Here is a 12,969-nt window from a genome sequence, read left to right as displayed (position 1 = left end):
AGACCAGGGAGGGTCCATCCAGTCCAGCCTCCCGTCTCACACAGGGGCCAGCCAGTTCCTCTGGAGGGCCAGCAACAGGGCAGAGAGGCCGAGGCCTTCCCCTGAGAAGAATACCAGAAGAGCCCTGCTGGGTCAGACCAGGGAGGGTCCATCCAGTCCGGCATCATCTCTCACACAGGGGCCAGCCAGTTCCTCTGGAGGGCCAGCAACAGGGCAGAGAGGCCGAGGCCTTCCCCTGAGAAGAATACCAGAAGAGCCCTGCTGGGTCAGACCAGGGAGGGTCCCTCCAGTCCAGCCTCCCGTCCCACACAGGGGCCAGCCAGTCCCTCTGGAGGGCCAAGCACAGGGCAGAGAGGCCGAGGCCTTCCCCTGAGAAGAATACCAGAAGAGCCCTGCTGGGTCAGACCAGGGAGGGTCCCTCCAGTCCAGCCTCCCGTCCCACACAGGGGCCAGCCAGTCCCTCTGGAGGGCCAAGCACAGGGCAGAGAGGCCGAGGCCTTCATTAGAACACCAGAAGAGCCCTGCTGGGTCAGACCAGGGAGGGTCCCTCCAGTCCAGCCTCCCGTCCCACACAGGGGCCAGCCAGTCCCTCTGGAGGGCCAAGAACAGGGCAGAGAGGCCGAGGCCTTCATTAGAACACCAGAAGAGCCCTGCTGGGTCAGACCAGGGAGGGTCCCTCCAGTCCAGCCTCCCGTCCCACACAGGGGCCAGCCAGTCCCTCTGGAGGGCCAAGAACAGGGCAGAGAGGCCGAGGCCTTCATTAGAACACCAGAAGAGCCCTGCTGGGTCAGACCAGGGAGGGTCCCTCTAGTCCAGCCTCCCGTCTCACACAGGGGCCAGCCAGTTCCTCTGGACGACCAGTAACAGGGCAGAGAGGCCGGGGCCTTCCTCTGAGGCTGCCTCATGGCTCCGGGATTCAGATTGACTGCCTCTGAACACCAAGGCTAGCAGCTACTGATAGACCTCTCCTCCATGAACTGTCATGAAACACATTGTGATGAGACTCGCTGGGGAAAGAGAGACATCCTCTACCTGCTCAGAGGCACCCGTGCTGGAAGACTCAGTCAAAATCAAGGGTGGTGTTGTTTTTTGGTGGTGGGGGGGAGGAGCCTGTGCTTACAGCATCCCAAGGACTAAATTTGCCCACAATTGTGCTCTGTTTTATGAGTAGTCCGAGTAGTATGTTCGACTGGATGGTGTTGGCCTGCAGCCACTTCAGATACGACTGCCTTGCTGGACTGCGAGGAGGGTGTGCCAGGGCAATGGACAGAGCTGTGTTCCTAAGATAAGTCCCCCGTTATGGACCGTGGAGTGTACACTGGGGCCAGGGGGAGCCTTGTGGCTAAGACGTATGCCGAGCCAGATGTGGACCCGGGACTACAGAAACCTCCTGCCCCTTTGCACCTCTGCACCCACCCCAAGCACTGGGATGCAGACCAGCAGCCCTGGCCTCTGTGCACGCAGAGACAGCAGCGGATCAGAGAAGAAGCCGTGCTCTGGCAGAGGACAGAGAGAGCCATGAGGGAATCTCTTCTCCATCATGCAGCATTCCCCCCCCCTTCTCCTTGTGTGTTAGCTTCACCTGGAAAGCATCACGTTCCTCTTCCTCCTAAGACAGCCTAAACAAAAGACTGTGCCCAGCTAAAGACCATAGGAGCGATTAAGCCTTCCTGCTACCCATCCAGATAAGAGCCGCTGTCAAGCATCTGATCATTAACGCGGAGCACCAGACCTGCTACTGACTGGTTCTCTCCACTCTCTCCTTTGTCTCAGCTCCTTCGCTCAGAGGTGTCCCTCCCTGCCGACCATCCATTTCCAATTGCCCAGCTATTAATCCCGTTATGCCCCCATCCAGAGCTTAGGACTTCTTGGGAACCAGGGGCCACATGAGCCATGGCCTCAGGTCACAACTTGGCTATTTAAGGTGGGCTCTCCCTGAGCTCAGTCTCTTGCTTCTTCCTCTCCTCACCAGTGCTCCCTCTAAGCTGTGGAGACTGGTGAGCAAAAAATTCTACTTTGTGAGCTCCTGGCATTAAAGCTGTGAGCGAGCGATTTGGCTGCTGCAGAAATTAGTTTGCTCTTTTGGAGGCCTCCTTCCTGAGCTAAGGCAAAAATGTGTGAGCCGGAGGCTAACAAACTGTGAGCTGGCTCACACTAGCTCAGCTTAGAGGGAACACTGCTCCTAACCCCATCCTACCTTGTTGGTTCTGTTAATCTGCAATTTTAGGATGCATTAAGAGAAGCATTGTGTCCAGATCAAGGGAGGCGGTAGTTCCACTCTATTCTGCTATGGTCAAGCCTCACCTGGAGTCCCATGTCCAGTTTTGGGCACCACATTTTAGGAAGGATGTTGACAAGCTCAAGCGTGTCCAGAAGAGGGCAACCAGGATGGCGAGAGGGTTGGAATCCAAGTCTTAGGAGGAAAGGCTGAAAGAGTTGGGTCTGTTTCGCCTGGGAAAGAGAAGGCTTAGAGGGGACATGATTGCAGTCTTCAAGTATCTGAAGGGCTGTGATGTAGAAGATGGAGCGGATCTCTTCTCTCTTGCTCCGGATTGCAAGACTAGGTCTAATGGGTGGAAATGACAAGGGAGTCATTACCGGGTAAATATCAGGAGAAACTTCCTAACTGTAAGAGTGGCTGAGCAGTGGAACAGTCTGCCTCGGGAGGTGGTGGATGCTCCTTCGCTGGATGTTTTCAAGCGGAGGCTGGACGGCCATCTTTCGGGTATGTTGTAGGTATGTAGGGCTATCTTTTGGCTATGCTCCTGCAGAGTGCAGGGGGTTGGACTAGATGACCTGCAAGGTCCCTTCCAATTCTAACATTCTATGATTCTATGTTCTTGGCTGGTTTGAAATCAGTCCACGTGTGTTGCTGGTCAACTCATGATCCCTTCCCCTTTAGTGTGTTTCATATTTCGCTGCATGATCGTCTCATCGGGCAGGTAACGTATTACCCACCTCAATAAAAAAACATTAAAAAAAAACGTATTACCCACCAATGATATTCCTGTTCATGCAAACGTTGCTGTCCTTTCAGCTCTGTATTCTTAGCTCTGTATTGTGTGTGTGAATGCTTGATTGTTATTTGTATGCTTGAAGAACATTTAGTAAAGAAATGAGTTATTCTAATAACATAGCTTCCTCGTCTATTCATGGGCTCTGGGAATGGGTTATGGTCCCATATTTTATGCCTATTTCCATTTAATATTCATAATTCCCCAAGCTTATTAATTAATTAAGGCAATTTGGCTAACAGTGGGCCATTGGCCTGATCCAACATTGGCTTCCCTTATGTTCTCAAGTTCCCTCCCCCGGACAGAAAAGTGGACGGCTGTTTACCTCTGGACAAAAAAGAAGAAGAGAAGAGATTGGATTTATATCTCTCCCTTCACTCGGAGTCTCAGAGCGGCTTACAAGCTCCTTTCCCTTCCTCTCCCCACACCAGGTGGGGCTGAGAGAGTTCTTTCGAGAACTGCCCTTTGAGAGAACAGCTCTGAGAAAACTATGGCTTGCCCAAGGTCATCTAGCAGGTGCAAGTGGAGGAGGAGAGGGAATCAAACCCGGTTCTCCCAGATTAGAGTCCGCACACTTAACCACAACACCAAAAAAGAGAGATGAAAGAAAACAGCAACTGAAACTGAGGCCTCTAAGGTTGATGGTCTGATGGGACAGCACACATACCCCTTCTAGATCTTCAGGATGCTGGGCGTTTGGTACTGCTGTGAATGCCAGCATTTGGAAGTGGGTTAAACCACCGCTAGGAGGAGCAGGGCCTTTCCTGTGGTGGCCCTGAGGGTTTGGAAAAGCTCATACAACATCCACCGGTGCTTCTCCCTATTGATTTAGAACATAAGAAAAGCCCTGCTGGATCTAACCAGTGGTCTATGTAGTCCAGCATCCTGTCTCACACAGGAGCCAACCAGTTCCTCTGGAGGGCCAACCAACAGGGCAGGGAGGCTGAGGCCTTCATTAGAACACCAGAGGAGCCGTGCTGGATCAGACCAGTGAAGGCCTGTGTAGCCCAGCCTCCTGTCTCACCCTGTGGCCAACCAGTTCCTCTGGACGGCCAACAACAGGGCATTGAGGCCAAGGCCTTCCCCTGATGATGTTGCCTCCTGGCACTGAGATTCAGAGGCTGACTGCCGCTGAGCACGGAGGTTCCATTTAGTCATCATAGCTGCTAGCCACACAAGACCTCCTTTTTCTCTTTGGTACTTTAATAGACAAATCAGAAGAAGTTGGGGGGTGGGGAATAGTGGTCTGTACATTCTGCAGGTCATTCCCCCATCCAAGAATCAGCTCTCCCCCCCCCCGAAAGCACCCCTCACCCAGCCTTTCAATAAATAACATCAGAACTAAATCCCACAGGGGGGAAACCAGAGGCTGTCGCTCTCTTCTATAGCTTTAGTGTGTAACACTACAGGAAGTTCATCTGCCAAAGTACCATGCGGGGGGGGGGCACGTGCTGAGGAGCCCTGGGGGAGTGCCAGGGGGCCGCCGTGATGGTCTTGTGAGCAGCGGGTCTGCCGATATGCTTGCGTCCCCCTCGCAAGAGCTTGATTGGCCGCAGGAGGAGCGTGCTCAGCCGAGAGGGCTCTCAAGAGGGAGAGCGTAGTCTTTGGGTCCCCAGCGCATGTCCCGGACACGGCGGACGGCCTGCACCTGGGGCTGGAAGGCCAGCCACTCGTTCCAGTGCCCAAAGTCTCCTCGCTCAAAGAGATACTGGCAGCCCCGGTAGCCAGGGTACTGGTAGCCCACCCAGCTGCAGAGGAAGCACAGAAGACATCCACGTCAGACGGGCAGGGTGTGGCGCAAGGGAGCATGCCTGGGCTGCCCCCAGTCAGTGTTACCTGTAGTTTAGTGAAACTGCGCTGTATCTTTAAGACTTGTTGCACTCTGGGAATTGTAGTTCACAGTTAGGGGTCCCAGAAGCTTCCCTCTGACTGGCTCATTAAGAGCAATTTCCTGAGCTCAGAGGCGCAAAGATAGGAGTTTTATTGTTCTTTTCCGTTTCTTTGTCTATCAACCCTTACTGCAAGGAGAGGGGAAGCCCATCTCTTTCTCACCGCGGCTATTCAACTAACCTAGATCACAAGATGTAACTTTCCACCCAGCTATCTGGACAATTGTGAGTAAATGATCTTCTGAATGCATGTGGAGTTAAATAAAGACGATTTAAGCTCTCCTCAGTAGTCTTGGTTGACTCACACCTAGAGAGCGCTGGCTTAGCACAGCTCGCGCTGGACGGGACCATGCCTGAACCCCCAACCAGGAGGACGACCTTTCGTCTTGGATGGAGGGTGCCCTCGGAAGACGGGGAGGGTGAGCAGGCGCTCTTCTGACTGGCTGCTAATGTTCAGGGCAGCTGCTTCCAATGTTCCCTCTAAGCTGTGGAGTCTTGTGAGCAAAACTTCCACTTTGTGAGCTACCGGCACTGAAGTTTTGAGCGAGTGATTTGGCTACTGCATAAAAATTAGTTTGCTCTGGAGCCCTCCTTCCTGAGCGAAGACAAAAATGTGTGAGCTGGAGGCTAAAAAACTGTGAGCTGGCTCACACTCACTCAGCTTAGAGGGAACACTGGCTGCTTCTAAAAATCCACCCAAGGATCCTGTTTGGAATGGGAGGGGGGGTAGACAGCTGGCCCCAGAACCCGTTTCCAAGGTCCTATGGAATGAAAACCACCCCCCTCCGAGGAGGAGGAGGAGCAGAGACACACCGGGCAGACTCCCCCCCCCCGCCGCCTTCCCGGCTGCCGCCCGGGTTTGCGGAGTCCAGAAAGGAGAGAGCAGGGGACCCAGAGGGAGGAGACGGCACTCCAGGCACAGGCTTACGTTCCACTGGGCACCTTCACGCTCCCGACGTGGCCGCAGAAGCCGTGCACCCACAGACTCGGCATGTCGCTGTCCTGAACTTCCATCTTGTTGCCTTTGTAGCTGGCCCTCTCAAAGAGGAGGATCTTCTGCTCCTGGGCCTCGTGCTGGAGGGACAGACGGAGACGGGCAAAAGGTCTCAGTGCTTGTGCATGGGTGTGTGTGTGTGTGTGCCCTGCAAGGACTGCCCGGCTGCACTCAGAAAGGGCCTTCTGGGATCTTGTGCCCAGTCAGAGCACCAGGCCCTCTGGCTGTCGTGGTCGGCTCCACTGAGCACCCGTTCTCCTGGGGGGGAGAGAGGCTGAGAAAGGCCAGAGAGCCTTCCATGGGAGAGGTGGGTCATTTGCTGGGGACAGACTGCGAGGCCTCGCTGAGGCGAAGGGGGAGCCTCAGCCCTGGGCTGTGACCTCCAGGGACTGCAGCACTGTGTCCTTGGGGGGGCGGGGTTCCCCCTAGGGAAAGCCCTGGCAGTTGAGACGGAGCAAGAGGGAGGAGGAGGAGGAGGAGGAGGCCACTGCTGCAGACTCACCATCCTGACGGGCCGCAGGGAGCGCAGGCGGTCGCTGCAGGAGCTGCTGGACCAGGTGTCCCACCGTGGGAACTCGCCCTTCTCCAAGACAAACATCTCACCACGCAAGTTGGACTGCTCAAAGGCCACCCAGCTGAGGAAAGGGAGGAGAACACTCAAGCAGGCGGCCACAGGGAAGACTGCCCAGAGAAAGGTGGGGGGGGCCCCTGAGGCACGGGAAGCAGGGGGCTCCACGCTGGGTCTGTTTAGCAGGCCAAGGGACACCACTTGTTGTTTCCAGCTGAAGGGCTTTGTTGATTTGGAAGCCTTTAAAATCGGCTAAAATCCCCCGCCTCCCCCCCCCCCGCCCATCAAGGCCACAGGCTGATGAAACAGGCAGCTTTCATAACAATGGCCACTGGTGCTGGCAGTCAAAGAGCAAGCAGACATACACACAGGGGTCCCACCCCGGCCTGCCTTCAGGTACAAGCTCTTCATCCTCTGTGAGGGCAGATCCGCGCATTTCTTCCCCCCCCCTCCATAGCTAACCATCCAAAACAGTCCAGTGGCACCTTTAAGACCAAGTTTTATTCAGGTACAAGCTCTCCCTCCTCTGTGAGGGCAGATCTGCACATCCCGTCCCCCATAGCTATCAATCCAAAACAGTCCAGTGGAGACTGAGCAGTGGGTGTTGCCTTCTGACACACTTCCGGTGATGTCAGGGGGTGTGGCATATGCAAATAAGTTATGCTAATGAGGTCCTGCACCTCTTTTTCCACGAAATGACCCCTTCATACACACAGCATGCAGAGCTGGTGGGTCAGAGCAAAACTCAGGAATTGGAAGTCCCAAATCGACAGCTCATCAATCCTGTCCTTGTGCATAGCACATCCTGCATTCCTTCCAGGGAGAAAAGGAATGCATGACACGCTGTCATGGAAGATAAGGATGGAACAGACTCTTCTGTTGAGATGGGGCTGCTCAAAGGCCAGGAGGTCAGAGGACAGAGAGGACGGAGCCAATCTTGGGCACGAACCATTGCCAGGGTTTCAGATTTCTGCTTACCGGGAGGTCTGGACACACACAGCACATGACCCTCTGAGACCAGGCCTCCGGGTGCTTCCAGGAAGTCAAAGGGCGACTTCTCCTGCTGCAGCCAGGGTAGTTCCAGAGAACGTGTTTCCAGTTCTGGGGCACGAAGTCTTGGAAGACGGGAAGTGTGCCTCCGAGAGCGTGCTGTGTGCATCTTCCTCCTTGAGTGACCAGAGCTGCTTCCCAGAAGCCCCTGGAGTCAGGAGGAGAGGCTACCCCAGAGAGAGCGGAGGTGTCCAGGCAGGGGCAGGCTGGAGTCGTGCCTTGCTCCGGGCACTGCCTCTGGAGTAAAGTGTTGGCCAGTCTCTCTCCTTCTCTCGTCTTGTGTTGCAGGGGCAGGCGGCTGCATCCACGTGTCCTTCGAGAACTGTGCTATCGTTGTGCTTAGGCAGCCATTTGGGACTGGATATCCTGTGTGGTCAAGTCCCTGCAGCTGTGAATGGTTGGGGCCCGGGACAGAGAGCCCCTGAAGCCCCTAAAGAGAAGGCTCTTGAGAGTCCCCCCTGGACTGCAAGGAGATCAAATCAGTCAGTCCTCAAAGAAATCAACCCTGACTGTTCCCTTGAAGGCCAGATAATGAAACTGAAGCTCAAATACTTTGGCCACCAAATGAGAAGGGAGCCCTCACTGGAGAAGAAGACCCTGATGCTGGGAAAGATTGAAGGTCAAAGAAGAAGGGGACTGCAAAGGATGAGATGGTTAGACAGTGTCTTAGATGCAACGAACATGAAGTTGAGCCAACTTCAGAGGACGGTGGAAGACAGATGTGGTCCATGGGGTCACGAAGAGTTGGACTCAACTACGCGACTGAGCAACAACAACAAAAGACCAACAGCTGATATTTTGGTATGAGCTTATGTGGGTCACAGCCCACTTAGTTTGTCAGGTATCTCATAGTCTGTATCAGGTGCCACTCGACTTTTATTTTGCTACAGATGAGTAACATGGCTATCCCTTTGACACCCTAGAGGTGGAGAAGGGCCAGTGTACAGGGTTGGTTCCGTCATGCAGAAACCTGTTTGGACAGCTCCACTCTGGGCATTGTGTCAGATGGCTCCTTTACAAGAAGAAGTCCCTTGCAGGCAGAACAGTGGGGCTCAGCGGCAGAGCCTCTGCTTGGCACCCAGAAGGTCCCAGGTTCAATCTCTGGCATCTCCTGTGAAGGACCAGGCAGGAGGTGCTGTGGAAGACCTTTCTCTGCCTGAGACCTCGGAGAACCGCTGCCCGTCTGAGTAGCCAATGCTGACCTTGATGGACCAAGGGGGGGGGGGTCTGATTCGGTATTGGGCAGTTCCATGTATTCAACACTAGCAGATGTCCAGAGACCAGGCATGGGCTCTGAAGCGGTTGGCAGGCGAGCCACTTGTGGGGGCCCCTCCTTCGCCATTCCCTCTGGCCCAGACTTGCGTAGTGCCTCTGCTGCCTGGCTGGCTGGGGAAGGATGCGCCTCCTCCGAGTGCTGCGGCTCCGCCGGCCCTCCAGGGCAGAACTCTGGCCAGGGAGTTCCCACCGCACAGCCCTGGGCAGAAGGACATCCGTCCCTCCCTGGCTGCAGCAACCGAGCTGTCTGCGCTCCTTGGCCGCTGGTGCAGCTGCTGTGTCTGGCTACTCCCAAGCCCTCGTGGCCTCCTCCTCCAGGGTGCCTCCGCTGCACTTGCAAGAAGGGCCTGGGCACACCCATCGCAGCCACCTTAGGAGACTTCCTTTGAGGAGTCCTCTGGTTTTAGGGGGAGGCCCAAGCTCAGATCCCCACTGCCGTGGAAGCAAAGGTTACCAGCCTCCAGGAGGGACCTGGAAATCTCCCAGAATCACAGCAGATCTCCATACTGGACAGACCAGTTCCCCTGAAGCACATATGGGTTTTTTGGAAGGTGGAGTCTACAGCATAATACTCCACAGAAGTCCCCCTCCTCTGCAAAACCTGCCCCTTCCAGCCTCCAATATCATATCACTGCCACAGGAGGTGGTGGCGGTTACAAGCATGGACGGCTTCAAAAGGGAATTAGATAAGCATCTGGAGCAGAGGTCCATCAGTGGCTATTAGCCACAAGGTATAGATAGGGACTCTGGGGCAAGTGATGCTCTGTCATCTTGGTGCTGCAGTGGCTCAAGTGGTTAAGACGCTGAACTGCAGGCCGTGGAAGGTCGGTAGTTCAGCAGTTCGAGACTCAGGGTGCCGCATGACGGAGTGAGCTCCCGTCTCTAGTTCCAGCTCCTGCCAACCTAGCAGTTCAAAAGCAAGAAATTGCAAGTAGATAAATAGGTACCGCTTCGGTGGGAAGGTAACAGTGTTCCGTGCGCCTTGGTGTTTAGTCATGCTGGCCACATGACCACGAAAACATCTTTGGACAGCGCTGGCTCTTCGGCTTTGAAACGGAGATGAGCACCGCAACCCTAGAGTCGGATTCGACTGGCTTTCGAGCAAGGGAACCTTTACCTTTACAGATAGGGGCTCTGGGGCAAGTGATGCTCTGTCTTCTTGGTGCTTGGGGGGGGGGGTCAACAGTGGGAGGGCTTCTAATGTCCTGGCCCCACTGATGGACCTCCTGATGGCCCCTGGTATTTCTGGCCACTGTGTGACACAGAGTGTTGGACTGGATGGGCCACTGGCCTGATCCAGCATGGGCATCTCTGACATTCTTATGTTCTTACTGAACAAAGGAGCAAACCGAAGGCTGACCTCTCTGCTGACTGGGCATGAAGGGCGTTAGAAGTGGAGGGTTTTGCACTGTTTCCCATCTCAGACTTGCGAAATGGCACCAAAGAGTTCAGACAGACAGAGGGGGCAGGACACACAGAGAATCCTTTCCTTCCTGCTACCTGATCCCTTCCTCTGAAGTAGGGTGCTACTCTGAGGGGGAATTTCCTCTGTTTCGGCTCTCTCACTCTTCTCTCTTCCGCACATGGAAAAGAAGGCGCCTCATCTCTCCATCTTGCACTCTGGAGGCTGGACCTGCACCCAGCATCCAGCACTATCTAGTCAGAGTAGGTGATCTATCCCTCTCTCTTACCTGCCCTCTCCAGCATGTATTTCCTCTAATAAAAGTTGTCTGCTAGTATTAGAACTGACTGCTGGCTCCTCCGTGTAACTTTGCAAGTCTGCGGCCACACCCAGCCCCGGCTCGGCTGCTTTAGAGCCTTGAGTGCTCTGCGGCTTTTCTCATGGTTCCCTGGCAGGGCCAAGTCATAGAATCATAGAATGTTAGAATTGGAAGGGACCTTGCAGGTCATCTAGTCCAACCCCCTGCACTCTGCAGGAGCACAGCCGAAAGATAGCCCTGCAACATACCCAAAAGATGGCCGTCCAGCCTCCGCTTGGAAACGTCCAGCGAAGGAGCCTCCACCACCTCTCGAGGCAGTCTGTTCCACGGCTCAACCACTCTGAGTCAGGATATTTAGCCAATATATCGACTCCCTTGTAATTTCCACCCATTAGATCTAGTCTTGCCATGCGGAGCAAGAGAGAACAGAGAATCCAACAAAGGGCCGCAGCAGCACAAGGCATCCGAATGGCTGGGTCAACAAGGAGGACGGGAAGCCGCCTTGTTCCTGAAGCGGCCTTCTGCTGAGTCCACCGAGGCCGGTGTTGCCTACTCTGAGTGGCAGCAGCTCTCCAGGGTCTCAGGGGCAGAGAAAGGTCTTTTGGTTCCCCCAGAAACACTGGAGACTGAACCTGGTACCTTCTGCATGCCAAGCAGGTGCTCTGCCTTGACCCTTGGCCTGCCACTCAGAGCATGCTTGGAGGATGTATGATCTGAACGAATGCCAGAGTCCCAGAGATATCTAATAGGAGTCTTGTTTTGTGCGGGGAGGGGAGGGGGCTTTTAGGCTCAAGGGCGAGAGCTGAAATCTCTCTGTGGAATTTCCAGGAATACGCAGGCAGCCTGAAGCCCTGCTCCTCCTGCCCCCCCCCCACTGAACACCACTTACGGTCCCGTGGCCACAATGATGCTGCGCACTCGGTCGAAGCCGTGGTCTCCCAGGTTCAGGCACTCCCGTGTGAACTCCTTCTGCTGGCCCTGGAAGTTCTCCTGGTCAAACACAAGGATCTGGAAGGAGAAGCCACATCACAGGGGTCCCCAGTGAGGAAAGGGGAAAGCCGCTGTGGCACCCGAAGATTCCCCACAAGGGCACAGAGGTGGCAGCCGTACAAATGTCCCTTCACAAGGGCCCTGGAAGGGAAAGCATCATTTCGTTTTTTATTTATTTCATTTATGGTGTAAGGAAGGCAGGGAGGAAATAAGACAGAGTGGATTTTCCCAGGAGCCCACAGCCCGGTCCAGACGGCCCATTTTCAAATCGACCCTTTGGCTGAGCTTTCAAGGGTCACCACGGTAGGGCAGGGACAGTTTTAAAATGTGCACGTCCATTTCGGCGAGGGAAGCGTGGCTCTTGCTTTTCTTCCTGTTGGCGAAGAGCCGGCAGTCCCGCGGAACACCTCGGACCAAACGACGGCCCTGGGCCTGCGGACAAAGGGCGGGCCTGAGCCAGTTGTTTGCACGCAGAGGGCAGGCCAGGGCTTGTAGAAGGTGCCTTCCCCCATGTCTAGTCCACACATTCGATGCTGGCAGAATGCAGCTGTGTAGAAATGTGGGGCCACTGCCTCTGGGTGAGGTTTCCCCGCTGCCTGCTCCGCTCCTCCACTCCTCCTCCCACAGACCTTTTCTTGCACCAGCTTGGCTGCACCCGGCGGCGGCTGCCCCTCCACCACTGAACCTGTGCTGCAATCTCTGGGGAGAGCAGGGGTGGTCTCAGCCAGTGGGCATCAGGGGCAGCCTACGGGGTGTGTGTGTGTGTGTGTGCATGACCAACCATAGAAGAAGAAGATCCAGGCGCTGATGCCGCTCTGGCCCGCCTGTCTGGGGCTCCAGCAGTGGCTCTTGGCCACCCTGCATGGGGCGAGGGCCGCCTCTCTCGCTTGACCCTGGCCGGGGGCCAGGGTGGGGGTGGCAGTGATCCTGGGACCCCATCCTGGGCTTTCACCGGGGCCCCAGAAACCCCAGGGGACAGGGCCAGCCTTGCTCCTTTGCAGCACTTAAGCCCCTGCCTGGCTCCAGGGCTACCCGTGGCCTCTGCCGAGCCCCCTCCCCCCCCCCGCCTGGGACTGCCTTACCCGGAAAGGCTCCCTGGAGGTCTCCTGAGCCAGGCCGTGGGAATCGGTGGATGGGGGAGGGCTGCCTTGAGCCGTCCCCTGGGTGCCATGGTCGGGCAGGGCGGCTGTTGTGCTTTCAGACATGGCGGTGTCCAGCGGAGGCCTGAAATTGCAACGTGTACAGGGTTAGGGGTGAACAGAGACACCTTCGGGGCACCACCGGCCAGTGCATTCTGAACAGCACCCCCGCCCCCACCAGCCCCATAACTCTCTCTTCCCCCATGCTGAGCGAGCTCTCTCCCAGGCGGCCTGGGCCTCTTCTCCAGTGTCTGCACACGATCCTGGAACATTTTCAGCACAGATGAGAAGAAGAAGAGGAGGAGGAGGAGGAGGAGGAGGAGGAGGAG

The 12,969-nt window shown here is 55.6% G+C and overlaps 1 protein-coding gene across 1 annotated transcript in view; it reads right to left on the bottom strand.

The window, feature by feature from the left end:
- Positions 1-4,457: 4,457 nt before the first annotated feature.
- CRYBB1 (crystallin beta B1) overlaps positions 4,458-12,969 on the bottom strand; it is a 10,295-nt gene continuing 1,783 nt past the window's right edge. Inside the window, exons 2-7 of the mRNA XM_015421275.1 lie at positions 12,584-12,725; positions 11,801-11,933; positions 11,401-11,533; positions 6,400-6,532; positions 5,832-5,977; positions 4,458-4,762 (exon numbers count right to left, since the gene is read on the bottom strand). Of these exons, the coding sequence (XP_015276761.1) occupies positions 4,582-4,762; positions 5,832-5,977; positions 6,400-6,532; positions 11,401-11,533; positions 11,801-11,933; positions 12,584-12,725 (868 nt within the window). The 3' untranslated portion in view covers positions 4,458-4,581. The remainder of the gene's footprint in view (positions 4,763-5,831; positions 5,978-6,399; positions 6,533-11,400; positions 11,534-11,800; positions 11,934-12,583; positions 12,726-12,969) is intronic.

This window comes from Gekko japonicus, unplaced genomic scaffold (assembly GCF_001447785.1).
Source record: "Gekko japonicus isolate JY-2015 unplaced genomic scaffold, Gekko_japonicus_V1.1 scaffold416, whole genome shotgun sequence".
Classification (NCBI taxonomy): domain Eukaryota; kingdom Metazoa; phylum Chordata; class Lepidosauria; order Squamata; family Gekkonidae; genus Gekko; species Gekko japonicus.
This window is presented reverse-complemented; position numbering and strand designations above follow the sequence as displayed.